The sequence below is a fragment of the Nomascus leucogenys genome, chromosome 9 (assembly GCF_006542625.1).
Source record: "Nomascus leucogenys isolate Asia chromosome 9, Asia_NLE_v1, whole genome shotgun sequence".
Lineage (NCBI taxonomy): Eukaryota > Metazoa > Chordata > Mammalia > Primates > Hylobatidae > Nomascus > Nomascus leucogenys.
The window spans coordinates 101,988,035-102,002,030 of NC_044389.1; the positions used below are offsets into that span (position 1 = coordinate 101,988,035).

The 13,996-nt window shown below is 43.7% G+C and overlaps 1 protein-coding gene across 3 annotated transcripts in view; it reads right to left on the minus strand.

Moving 5' to 3' along the window:
* The window catches only part of FRMD4A (FERM domain containing 4A), a 688,034-nt gene that overhangs the window by 159,274 nt on the left and 514,764 nt on the right, over positions 1-13,996 (minus strand). For all 3 annotated transcript variants that reach the window (XM_030819299.1, XM_030819297.1, XM_030819298.1), the window contains one exon: positions 7,068-7,162. In XM_030819299.1, the coding sequence (XP_030675159.1) occupies positions 7,068-7,162 (95 nt within the window). The remainder of the gene's footprint in view (positions 1-7,067; positions 7,163-13,996) is intronic.

The following is a 13,996-nucleotide window of genomic DNA, read 5'->3' on the forward strand; positions in this document are numbered from 1 at the left end:
TGTGTAGACACAGCTCCCATCCTAATCAAACAATCTCCATATTAAGAATTCACTCTGCTCACCTGTGCCACGTTCCCAGCTCCCTCCGGTCATTTGCATTGGGAAGAAAGCCGCATCCCTAAGCTCTCCTTGGAGGGCACCGTTCTTTTTTTATTAGCTGCACACAGAAAGAGCTATGCTCAAGCACTTCTCTGGTCACTAAATATAAGGTACTGTTGTGTGTTTGCCGTTGTTTCCGACAACACAGCATGGGTCGTCTGAGAGGTGGTAATGAACACGGAATGCTGCGTTCCCAGAAGCAGTTATTACAAGCCAGGCACGGAGGCTGCAGCCACTGACTTTCTCCTCTCTCACCGTCCGGCAGATAATACGTGGAAATCCCAAACCTATTTCCAAATAAATTGCTTTCCCAGAGCTGTGTCTTGTGGTTGTTTCTTCTGCAACTGGAAAATTGCTTTTCTATTTTGTTTATTTTTAAATTGTAGATAAGTTTGTGGCCAGGAATGCTGAACAACTGAACCCTTTTCAGAGGCCCCAGCCGATGCCAGTCACAGCTGAAACAAACGCAAGGACATGAGGACAGCACAGACCCGAGCTCACTCCTGTGCACCAGTGTTCCTGGCACTGGTTCTAAAGATGCATCTTCAATGAGTCAGGCCTGCCTGCCTCTCTCTCTCTCTCTCTCTCTCTCTCTCTTTCTTTCTTTCTTTCTTTCTTTCTTTCTTTTCCTTCCTTCCTTCCTTTCTTCCTTCTTTCCTTCCCTTCCTTTCTTTCTCTCTCTCTCTCTCTCTCTTTCTTTCTTTTCTTTCTGTTGTTGAGATGGAGTCTTGCTCTGTCGCTAGGCTGGAGTGCAGTGGTACGATCTTGGTTCACTGCAATCTCCCGCCTCCCAGGTTCAAGCAATTCTCCTGCCTCAGCCTCCCAACTAGTTGGGATTACAAGCACCTGCCACCACACCCAGCTAATTTTTTTTTTTTTTTGTATTTTTAGTAGAGATGGGTTTTCACCATGTTGGCCAGGATGGTCTTGATCTCTTGACCTTGTAATGTGCTCACCTCGGCCTCCCAAAGCGTTAGGATTACAGGCGTGAGCCACCATGCCTGGCCAGGCCATTTTAACCTTAATAGTTTGGGTAAATCAGACTCCCCAGACAGCACCAATCAGGCGATTCAATTAATTAGGAAATAATCTGCTGAAAGAAAACATCCTTAATCGTTTACTGTCTAGGTTCTTAAACTAACATCCTGGCTGTAGGATGTCTGTGAGTGCTCTAAAATTTAAGCAAAAATTTATTTTGTATGTAAACTTTTATGAAGGAAAGGGAATATAACTTCAAATTTCAAAGGGGGCTGTGATGAAATAAGAGGTTAAAAGCTACTCGTTTTCTTTTTTGTTTTTTTTAAGAGATGGAGTCTTGCTCTGTTGCCCAGGCAGGAGAGCAGTGGTGCAATCATAGCTTGCTGCAGCCTCGAACACTTGGGCTCAAGCAACTCTCCTGCCTCAGCCTCCCAACGTGTTGGGATTATAGGTGTGAGTCTCAAGCCCAGCCCATATTATTAATTGGTATGTGAAAATAAATTCCAACTATACCAGTCTTTTAAATTTGGAATAATGGCTAACCAAGTTTCTTCTCTTTCTTCCTCAAATTTCTAAACACTTTTTAAAGGTGCTTTTTTTAAAAAACAAAACAAAACAAAAAACTCCAAACAAAAATCAACAACAAGAGATACTTATTTACGGCATTCAACAAGCAATTCTTAAAATTTATGACAGGAGATTCAAATTAAAATTTAAATAGATTATGACAATCATTACTTCAACTTGGGTGTGTTTGACTATTTCTGCTGAATAGCTTAAAAGTTGTTTAGTTATAGGCTATAGCTTCTGATAACGGGATCTTCCATTCCCACCCCACCCCCTAGCCCACAAGCTACTTCTTGATTTTAATTAGTTTTGTTGTTGAGACGAGGTCTCACTCTGTCACCAGGGCTAGAGTGCAGTGGTGCAACAATAGCTCACTGCGGTCTTGAACTCCTGGGCTCAAGTGATCCTCCTGTCTCAGCCTCCTGAGTAGCTGGGACTACAAGTGTGCACCACCATGCCTGGCTAATTTTTAATTTTTTTTTTTTTTTTGAGACAGATTCTCACTCTGTCACCCAGGCTGGAGTGTGTGGCGTGATCTTGGCTCACTGCAACCTCCACCTCCTGGGTTCAAGCAACGCTTGTGCATCAGCCTCCCGAGTAGCTGGAATTACAGGCATGCACCACCACACCCACTTAATTTCTGCATTTTTAGTAGAGATGGGGTTTTGCCATGTTGCCAGGCTGATCTTGAACTCCTGACCTCAAGTGATCTCCCCACCTCAGCCTCCCAAAGTGTTGGGATTACAGGCGTGAGCCACAATTTATTTTTTTTGTGTGTGTGGTAGAGATGGGGTCTTGCTATTGCCCAGGCTGGTCTTGAACTCCTCCTGGCTTCAAGGAATCCTCCCATCTTGGACTCCCAAATTGCTGAAATTATAGGCATGAGCCACTGCACTCACCCCACAATTTAAAAAAAATTGAAATTTGGGTCTTAAAACAGCAATAGAAATATTTCAAAAAAAATGTAAAAATGAGTTTCTCTAAGGGATGGATGCCAGTGGTTGATAAATGAAAATCTCGGTTACCCTATTTGTACACCTGGAAACATTAAACCTGAACTTCCAAGCTGGTTCTTCTACTATTAGGAATGGAAGCTAGAAGGGAGATGGTCTGTAACTTTACAGGCCCCTGGGATGAGTCGTTGCTAGCCCCCAACATTCAATGCTGAAGTAGAATCAGCTTTTCTTCTGTGCTCTGGAGGGAGAGAGCACAGGAAATACTGCGACATTCTCGCTGTCTAGAACAGGTCTTTCAAATTTGCCTGCACACTAGAATCAACTGAGAAGCTCAGGTCACACCCAGGCTGATTCAATTGGAATTTCTGGGGGTAGGTCCCAGGCATTGGTATTTTATAAAGTGTCCCAGGTAATTCCAAAGTATAGCTAAGGTTGAGATCCCTAACTCTAGCAAAATATAAAATTTTTTTTATTTTTTGAGATGGAGTCTCACTCTGTCGTCCAGGCTGGAGTGCAGTGGCATGACCTCGGCTCACTGCAACCTCTGCCTCCTGGATTCAGGTGATTCTCCTGCCACAGCCTCCCTAGTAGCTGGGATTACAGGCTTGTGACACCATACCCCGATAATTTTTTGTATTTTTAGTAGAGATGGGGTTTCACCATGTTAGCCAGGATGGTCTCCATCTCCTGACCTCGTGATCCGCCCACTTGGGCCTCCCAAAGTGCTGGGATTACAGGTGTGAGCCACAGTGCCCGGCCAATAATTATTTTAACATTGGATTTATACCTGGCTCTTGGTTAGTTTCAGGATGTATTAAAGGCTGCCAAAATGTCTTTGTTTGCACGTATCACCACGATTCAGATAATTTATATAGATGACCACCTGTATCTCTTTTTATGAGGACAGAGTTAGTAAAAAATAAAAGGAGGCCAGATGCAAATGAATCCTGGTCCAGAAGAGAGCATTCGTAAAAAATTGGTGAAATCTGAATCAAGTCTGTAGTTTAGTTAGTAATATAATGCCAATGTTCATTTCTTAGTTTTGATGAAAGTCACGTCGTTTGTAAGATGTTGACATTTGTTGAAGTTGGGTGGAGGGTATAAAGGAACTCTCTAATATGTTTGCAATTCTTCTTTAAGTCTATTTCAAAACTAAAGTTAAAAGATTAAAAAAAGAGAAAGCAGGCTTAGTATTAATGCTGCAAAACTGTTGATTGCTAACAATATTAAACATTCTTGGGCATAAGTTCTTACACTGTGACTTAGATGCTTTATTAATGAATACAACTTATGGAGTGAGAGAAGCTTAGAGAAATTTCCAATTTCCTCTCTACATTCTGCTTTATATATATTTTCTCCAGTTTCATCTAGATCCCACAAAATGTCAACAGCAGTTAATTCTGAAAGAGTCTCTGACAATATATGACCTAGAGTCACACATTGTACTATTTAGAAATTCTTTTTTTTTTTTTTTTTTTTTTTGGAGAAGGAGTCTCACTCTGTTGCCCAGGCCGGAGTGCAGTGGCACAATCTCGGCTCACTGCAACCTCTGCCTCCCGGGTTCAAGCGATTCTTCTGCCTCGGCCTCCCAAACAGGTAGGATTATGGGCGCATGCTACCATGTCTGACTGATTTTTGTATTTTTAGTAGAGACAGCGTTTCACCATATTGGCCAGGCTGGTCTCGAACTCCTGACCTCAAGTGATCTGCCTTCCTCGGCCTCCCAAAGTGCTGGGATTACAGGTGTGAGCCACCGTGCCCAGCCTACTATTAGAAATTCTACTCTCAGGAACAATCATGCTGCTGGTAAGAGTATCTTGCACTTGTACGGCACTTTACAGTTTATAAGTGCTTTCCACATGTTAGCCTTGTTTTATTTGCATTAGGAAATAGACAAATACATGTGATACACCACAGGCTGTCATAAAGAATGGAACTACGATTGCATTTTACTATAAAACACACAGTGTAGCACCTGTATAAAGCACAGACACACACATGCTCACAATACACATGCAGAATTAGAAAACACGGTTCTAAAACAATTTTGCTGTAGTGTCCCGTGATAGAGAGCAAGGCCGGGGGATGTAGTACTGTAAGGCTAGTGCTACTACCTAGGAATCACCAAGCCAGAGCAGGTGAACACCCAAGGGCACTATTTTGCAGGGGGAGCTTTTGTTCTTCTTTCCTACCAGGAAAAGGAGAAAAGTTCAGATGAACAAAGAGGCACTCACAATGTCTGTTGGCCCTGGCGTTGTCCCGCCAGGACTGACAGCCCCTGAGTCATAGCCTCCCCACTGTCCAGCCTTGAAGGTGCCAGCTCTTCACCTCCTCTGGGCTCCTGACACCTGCCCTTTCCCCTGGTGCACCAGGCACATCTGCCAGTTCTTTGTCAGAAATCTTTTGCCAGCTCCAGTGGTTTTCCAGTGGCCTCCAGCTGGCTGGCCGCCACTCCTTCTGTGGCCGGAGAGACCCTCCCACCTAGACTTGGGGCAGGTGATGGAAATGGCTGCACTTTCTCTGGATCATGTCAGAAGGATGGCTCACTCCTCTTCATCACTGCCTCCCACAGAGCCTCCACGAAGCCAGCTCCACTACTAGAGGGGACAAGACACTTTTATCCGGCCTGGCTTCTACGCACGCACGCACGCACGCACGCACATGCTTTCCTGGTCAGCACGGACAGCCGGGAGTGCTCAGACCTGGAGCGTACCAGCCTAGCTGGATGGGGAAGCTGAAATTGGGTGTGTGCACCCCCTGCTGTGATGTGTGGCTTTGGTGCTCTCAACCCTCCTGGGAGAAGAGTGCCTTTCTACCTAGGTCCGATTCCTGCCAGTCATCGCTGTTAGGGCAGTGATCTGAAATGTTCTGCAGACGCACATCATCTTCCCCTTCAGCTCAGGATCACACGCTCATTTTTCAATTCTTGTTTATTCAAAAGGGAAGCCTAATCAGGGCTCCTCTAGAGTTCATGGGATCTTTTAGTAAACTTACATGGGAAATGTGAACAATGGGGCTATGATTAATTGAAACTTAGGGTTTCCTTCTGATTAGTGAAAATAGTCTCAACAGCAATTTAAGTGGTTTACAGTGATTCTCAGGAGAAAAGGGAGAGAATAATCTACATTTGTAAAAGTAATTGTTCTACATGTGCATTTGTTTAACAGCTTTTAAAAAATTGTAGTGCTGGGTGCTTCCCCCCACAGCCCTGAACCTTTCCCAGCTGGGCTTACTTGGCCCTGCCTGCGATTCCTCCTGCCCACCGACAGCCACTCCCACCTGCGTTCCAGTTCCCTGAGGGCTCCAGGACTAGGGGCCGACCTTGCTCCTCCCAGCTTTCTTGAGGACGATGTGGCTTTGCTCCTGCTGCCTGCTCTCTGAACACACCACAGCCTGAAATAACCCTGATTTACAGAGTGACCAGATGGTCCAGTTTGCCCAAGACAGTCCCAATGACACCCCTTTTTGTTCAGTGTCTCAATTTGGATAATAAGTCATAGGACCACCCTGTCCACTTGCAGCTCGCCAAGGCCAAGTGTAGCCATGTGCAGGGACATCTGGTTGCCTCTTTCACTGGCCCATGTGGGTGCCCACCTGCTCTTGCTTCAGTGGCACCACCTGATCCCCGGGGCCTGGGCTCCCCTGTACTGTCTTGCCTGGCCCCTAAACCTAACACCGATCTTTTAGTAGTTTAGAAATCATCTCTGTAATTCTGAAGATCTGGAAGACAGAGAGAGAGAGTGTGTGTGTGCGTGTGTTTGTGACTGCGTGTGTGCACAGAGGAAAGAAAATTACGAACTATTTTCTTAGAATAGCTCATTTTTATCTAGAAATCTATACAGGTATTCACCATACCCTTTTGATAACAGTACATTAAAAAGAAAATGGAAATTTTAGTAAAGATTTTCCTTACTTGTATTACAAAACACCACTTTATAAAGCCAAACTGAAAAGACCCTTGAAAGCAAATATTCTTCTCATCAGATTGGTGATCTGAATTTTTTATTTTCACAGTCGCTTTATTTCAGTTTAGATACTGAAACTGCACAGGTTATTTTCATTTTGAATTTATCATCAAATTCACTTCCTGTTATTGTTATCCCAACAGTAGAGAGAAATGTTTCATTTCCAGAAGTTTTCATTTAACTTAAATAGAAAACAAACCCACAGAGATCCACTTAAAAAAAAAATAAACATTTCAGTCTGAACACAAACCTGCTTGATTAGAAGAACTAGTTTACCTAATAATTTTATAATATTAGCATCACCCTAATTATATCCTTTGGCTGTACCAGGCATGACCAGAAGGCCTTTGAAATTCAGATGATGAACTTGGACTGACCCCAGACCTGCCACTGGGACCCAAGTGGTCTGCAGCTGATTTTGCTGCTGACAACTGGAGTGGAGCAGTTTCGGGTTCTGCACTGACTTCCCCTTCGGGCTGTGACGGCTCAAGGCAGTACTTACGTTTCATCTGTGAATGCTATTCCAAAGTACTCCTTTTCCTTCAGATTGAAGTGAGAAGCCACAAGGTCAAGAAGCTCCTTGGCCAACAGCTTGGGCTGCAAGGAGAATACAATGGAAGAAGGGTAAGTGATGAGAGACTGCTTTCCCTAAAATATGCAATCTCAGGTTTCCATAATTTTTTCAATGAAATGTCACAAAGCTCAAGTATTTTGAAGCAAATGATTTTTATAAACCCAAACAAATAGACAATGACACTGATGAGCACACAGCCAAGTCAAGGGTCATCAACAGATAGAGACCTTCTGTTTTGTTTCCTAGAAGGGTTTTTTTTTTTTTTTTTTTTTTAATTGAGATGGAGTCTCGCTCTGTCATCCAGGCTGGAGTGAAGTGGCATGATCTTCGCTCACTGCAACCTCTGCCTCCCGGGTTCAAGCGATTCTCATGCCTCAGCCTCTGGGATTACAGGCATATGCCACCACGCACGGCTAATTTTTTTTTTTTTTTTTGTATTTTTAGGAAAGATGGGGTTTCACCATGTTGGCCAGGCTGGTCTCTAACTCCTGGCTTCAGGTGATCCACCTGCCTCAGCCTCCCAAAGTGCTGTGATTACAGACGTGCACCACCACACCTGGCTAATTTTTGTATTTTTAGTAAGCCCAGCTGCTTGGGAGGCTGAGGAAGGAGAATCGCTTGAACCTGCGAGGCAGAGGTCGCAGTGAGCCAAGATCATGCCACTGCACTCCAGCCTGGGTGACAGAGTGACACTCTGCCTCAAAAAAAAAAAAAAGAAAGAAAGATATTTGCCAGTCTAAAGAAGCACACCAGAGCGTTAGGCATAAAGTCATGGTAGATGTTTGTATTGTTAACATGTTATTCACCTTGGTCTGTTACTACTGAAATGACCACAGAACACCAGGCACTGAAGTGGGGGAGGGAGGGAAAGGCTGTCTGATGGGGATATGGGGCCAGAAGAGAAAAGTTATTTCTAAACTAGCTTCCAGGTCATGCATTTGAAAATACATTGCCTTTATGAAAATTACTCCATTCCAAGCACACTCACCAGATATTAGGAAAGTTATTTCATTATCTGTTGGGTTTTTTTTTTTTTTTTTTTTTTTTTTTTTTTTTTGAGATGGAGTCTCGCTCTGTTACCAGGCTGGAGTGCAGCAGCGCAATCTTGGCTCATTGCAACCTCTGCCTCCTGGGTTCAAGTGATTCTCTTGCCTCAGCCTCCCAAGTAGCTGGGACTACAGGCACGCGCCACCATGCCCAGCTAATTTTTGTATTTTTAGTAGACACAGGGTTTCACTGTGTTGGCCAGGATGGTCTCAATCTCTTGACCTCATGATCTGCCTGCCTCAGCCTCCCAGTGTTGGGATTACAGGCGTGCGCCACTGCACCTGGCCAACAGTTGGTTTCTTATTTCACTTTTTGGGTACTGCTATGGACTGAATTATATCTCCCCAAAATGCGTGTGTTGAAGCTCTGACATCCAGTGGTATTTGGAAATGGGACCTTTGAGAGACAATTAGGTTTAAATGGGTTTATGAGGGTGGGGCCCCCAAGATGGGATTCGTGTCCTTATAAGAAGAGACACCAGAGAGCCTGCTTCCTCTCTCTGCCATGTGGGGCCAAGGTGAGAAGGTGGCCCTCACCTGGAGCTAACTATGCTGGCACCCTGATCTTGAAATGACTGTTTAATACAACAGACATTTATTTATTGAATGCCTACTATGTACAGGGCACTGCCCTGTAGGAGACAGAAAAATAAGCAAGGCACGGCACAGGCCCATAAGGACCTTAGACTTTTATCAGGGACACGGAATAGGAGCTAGCGCTAAGTTTAAAAAGCCAAAGAAGATGCTCCACCCTTTTCTGTCTCACTCCTAGGCTCCTGGGTGGCAGCCTCAGGGCCTAGATGACCATCAATTCACGATGAAAACCACTTAAACTGAAAGAGAGGGTTTGAAGCTTCCTCCCCAGCAGACAGGAATCGACAGGAGAATCCAACGTGATAAATCAATACCACCTCATAGTCTATACTTCCATTCATACTGAATTTTGAAAAAGTGAAAAAGCAATCTCTGTAACCAACAGGAAATTCAAGGTGATACGTCGGACCCTCCTTCACTCCTGGTGGAACGTCTACTCTGGGAGAACGCAGTGGAGTAAACGTGGCACATCTCAGAACGTCGCTGATGAATTACGAAGTAGAACGCAAGATGGGCGCTCTTGAAGCTTCCGGTAAATGCTGTGTTTGCCATGGGCTGTGGCCAGCACTAGCTCCACCCCCAGGAAGTATTCGTCTGCCCAATAACAAAGCCTATGCTGGATCACTTGTGACTGTGAGGTAGTGTGGCTGCTTTTAAAATTGCAATGTACTGGCCCGGCTCCGTGGCTCACGCCTGTAATCCCAGCACTTTGGGAGGCCGAGGTGGGCAGATTGCATGAGGTCAGGAGTTTGAGACCAGCTTGGCCAACATGGCAAAACCCTGTCTCTACTAAAAATAAAACAATTAGCCGGGCGTGGTGGCGTGTGCCTGTAATTCCAGCTACTTGGGAGGCTGAGGCAGGAGAACTCTTGAACCTGGGAGGCGGAGGTTGCAGTGAGTAGAGATCACGTCACTGCACTCCAGCCTTGGCAACAGAGCGAGACTGTCTCAAAATAAAAATAAATAAATAAATAAATAATAAGTAAATAAATTGCAATGTACAGATGCTCCTCAAATTATGATGGGGCTACATCGTGGTAAGCTCACTGGAAGTTGAAAATATTGTAAATCGAAAATACATTTAATACACTGTACCCACCAAACATCACAGCTTAGCCTAGCCTACCTTAAAGGTGCTCTAAACACTGCCACTGGCCTACAGTTGGGCAAAATCATCTAATGTCAAGCCTGTTTTATCATAGAGTGTTGAATGGCTCATGTACTTTATTGACTTCAGTACATTGTAGACTATCAGTTGTTTACTCTTGTGACTGTACGGCTGAGCAGCCCTGCCAGAGCGTGTTGTACCGCATACTGCTAGCCTGGGAAAAGATCAACATTCAAAACTGGAAGTACAGTTTCTACTAAAAGTGCATTGCTTTTGCACCAGTGTAAAGTAGAAAAATCATAAGTCAGACCATCATAGGTTAGGGACAGTCTGTGATATAATTTACCTGTCCAAATGATTGCTACCCCTTTCAAAGTAGTCACCGTATTTCTCTGATGCTTGCCATTTCTTAAAACATTTTTGATAATCTTTTGGGTTTGCCCTTGAAGCTTGTGTCAGATTTGTCAACACATTTTCACTGGTGATAAATCTTCTTGTGCTCGAGGATGGATTTGATTTTTTTTTCAAATGCCAAAAGTCACTTAAAGTCAAGTCTAGTGAACAGAAATAGAGGAGGAGAAATGGGTGATTATGCCTGGTCAACCCAGTTTCATAAAATGAAGTGTGACTACCAAGTAATTATTGTGGGTTCTTGGGGATTATGGTGAGAGGTCTGGTCCAAACTTGAAAACAATAAAAATAAGATTTTGTTCTTTTTGAGATTTTAACTTTAAGGCTGGGCACAGTGGCTCTTGCCTATAATCCCAGCACTTTCAGAGGCTGAGGCAGGAGGATCCTTTAAGCCCAGAGGCAATATAGCAAGACCCCATCTCTACAAAAAAAATTTAAAAATTAGCCAGGCATGATGGCATGCACTTGGGACTAGTCCTAGCTATTCAGGAGGCTCAGACAGGAGGATTACTCGAGTCCAGGAAATTGAGGCTGCAGTGAGCTATGATCATGCCACTGCACTCCAGCCTGGGCGATAGAGTGAGACCCTGTTTCAAAAAAAAAAAAAAAAAAAAAAGAAAGGGAAAGAGAGAGAGAGATAGAAAAAGAAAGAGAGAGAAAAACAGCAAGAGAAAGAAAGAGAGAAAGAGAGAAAAAGAGAAAAAAGAGAGCTAAACTTTAAAGCCTACGTCTCAGCAGATTTGATCAGAGATACATAAGTTTGCCCAGAAAGAGAAAGAATGATTCCCAGTGCTGGCATAGTTTATCGAGAACATATATTCATCACTCAATAGAATGGTTGGGCCTGAATGGAAGGGGGTGAGTGGAGGCAGGGTGGGAGGGGCAGTTGGGGAAGGGAGATGAACCCAGGAAGCAAATGTGATCTTCGCCAATAGGTGTTGAATATTTGGGTCCCTTACTGGGTGGTAAGGCCTTTTATGTGGCAGAAATGGAGGCCTGGGGTTACTTTAGCTGATCGTATTACGTTGAACTCCCCTAATTCCATGCCTCCCAAGGAACAGCTACATCCTGGATATGTCCCTCATATACGATCTCATTATCATCCAGAATAGAGATTATTATTCTTTTGCCAAAGAAGATTCTGAAACTGAGAGATACCAGGCAGGTTGTCCTGGGTCTCACAGCCAAGCTGGGATTCAAAACAAGGTTCAGATACACAGCATGGAATATTATTTAGCCCTAAAAAAGAATGAAATTCTGATGTGGATAGAACCTGAAGACATTATGCTAAGTGAAAGAAGCCAGACACAAAAGGACACATATTGTATGATTGCACTTAGATGAGGTAATTAAACAGGCAAATTCATAGAGACAATAGAATAGAGGTTGTCACGGGCTGAGGTGGTGGCAGATGGGTGGTTACTGCTTAATGGTTACAGCATTTCTGTACTGGATGATGAAAAAGTTTTGGAAATATTAGTGATTGTTACATAACATTGTGTATGCATTTGATGCCACTGAATTGCACATACGAAAATGGTTAAAATGGTAAGTTTGGTGTTACATATATTTTGACACAATTAAAAAAAAGGAAAAAGGGGGAAAGGAGGTCTGATAGTTTCAAAGCCCACATGTGTAATCCCTCTGCCACCCTATCTCTGTTGACCCTGCTTCCAGGGTGAGAGCCTAAGGATCATGCCTCAAGGGCTCTGGCTGAGTGAGGGCTATATGACTCACTTGAAACCAGTGCACTCACATTATGGATTTATACATCAGTACTTTGAACTTGGTTAATGTGAGTCTTCCCCTGAGAATGAAAAATCAGGTTTCTGAGTCTGCAGAATAAAGAGATGGCTTAACACAGTGAAGAATTCACCAGAGTAATGGATATTACCATGGAAGCCTTGTGGAGACTGAGTTTTTGCCTTACCATGGTGATATGTCTCTCTGATTTAGCCTGTCACACTACAATAAGAAAACAAGTTTTCTTGGTGACTCATAAATGGAAGTCAAGGAAAAGGCTCTGAGCAGTAGCTGCCTGGCTGGAACAAACTTCATCCTTTCAAATAAACTTTTTCAACAATTGTACCTATCTGGATGTGTATCTTTTGTTAAAAAATTTAAAAGGTCAGTCCCATTACTTTACACAACAGTTATTATAGACCATATGTATCAATTTCCAGGAAGAAAAGCCTACATTTGTTACTTGCAATTTACAAATGGAGAAATAAAGGCTGTGAAGAGGGAGAAAATAGATCCCAGAAGATGTTGAGGTTACAACTCCTGACTCTTAGCTGCTTTTAAAGCCACACACATTTTTTCTGCTGTCATGGTGACTGGCAACAGCCCAGAAGGTGGCTGCTCTGTCAATGAGAGTGAGAGCTGATGGATGGGCATGTAGTGAGAGTGAGAAATACATGTCATTGTTTCACTGTTTAAGTCACAGAGACTTTGGGGGTTGTTTGTCATTGCAGCATAACCTAGCCTGTCCTGATTGATTCAGGCACTGAGTCTTTTATTTTCTGTACAGTTGATTTAAAACAATTTGTGGCATCAGCCCGTTGATTTCCTGATCTTGCAAATGAAGACAATATCCCCCGCTGATGTGACAGTGATTAATATACTACATTGTTCTGAAAGTTTCTTAAACTCCTTTAGAGAAAGTTGCTGGGCAAGCAGAAAGCAATCTGCTCTTATGTGCTTTGAAGGGATGTTTACAGAATCCCGCTGAGTATAATTTGCCAATTACTGGTGCTGTAAACATTTGTGGAGCTTTGCAGGGATCGGACTGGGAGCAAGGCCAGAAAGGCAGCTTGTAGCCCAATCACATTCTATTGGACAACCTGGGCAGGAGCCCAAAGGCCACGTGAGCAAGGCAGCCCTGTGCTCCCTGGGTTTGTCAGAATTAGCCTCTTGTGGGCCATCAGCCGTCCTGGCCCTGGGAGGTCATTACATCTAAGACTGACTTTCTCTTAGCCCATAATTAACTTTGCTCACTCAAATAGTTTCTCTCTTTTCTTTTTCTTTTTGTATCTCAAACTCTTTTTCCATTGTTCCTGTAAGCTTTTATTTCTCCTGATACCTGACAAATAAAATCTCCTTGCAAACATCCCTCCTTAACATATACTTCTCAGTGGCACCACTCACAGAGCTAATAGGACAGTCTTTCCAACACCAACTGGGCTTAGAAACCTGGGATTCAGCCATGTGCTTTAGCAAGGAAAGGAAAGCACTGGTTCTAAAGACTTAGGGAAGAGAGGAGAGGAGCTCTCAGTCAGTGCTTTGTGGCTCCAGCACCCAGATCTGAGTTCTTGAGAACACTGGATGATTCCAGTGGGAACTGTTCACATTCCCAGCATATTACAAGGTTCCAGATCAGGTCCTGACTACTTCCTGGCCTGCTTCTTCCAGGCGGGACACGACCAACTAGAATGATCAAAACAGCACTTAACGTGTTGCAGAGCTGTAAGGTGCTCTAGGCACACTGATATGGTTTGGCTGTGTCCCCACCCAAATCTCACCTTGAATTATAATAATCCCCAGGTGTCAAGGGTGAGGCCAGGTGGAGATAACTGAATCATGGGTGTGGTTCCCCCATCTGTTCTCATGGTAATGAATAAGTCTCACAAGATCTGATGGTTTTATAAAAAGGAGTTCCCCTGCACAAGTTCTCTTGCCTGCCGCCATGTAAGATGTGC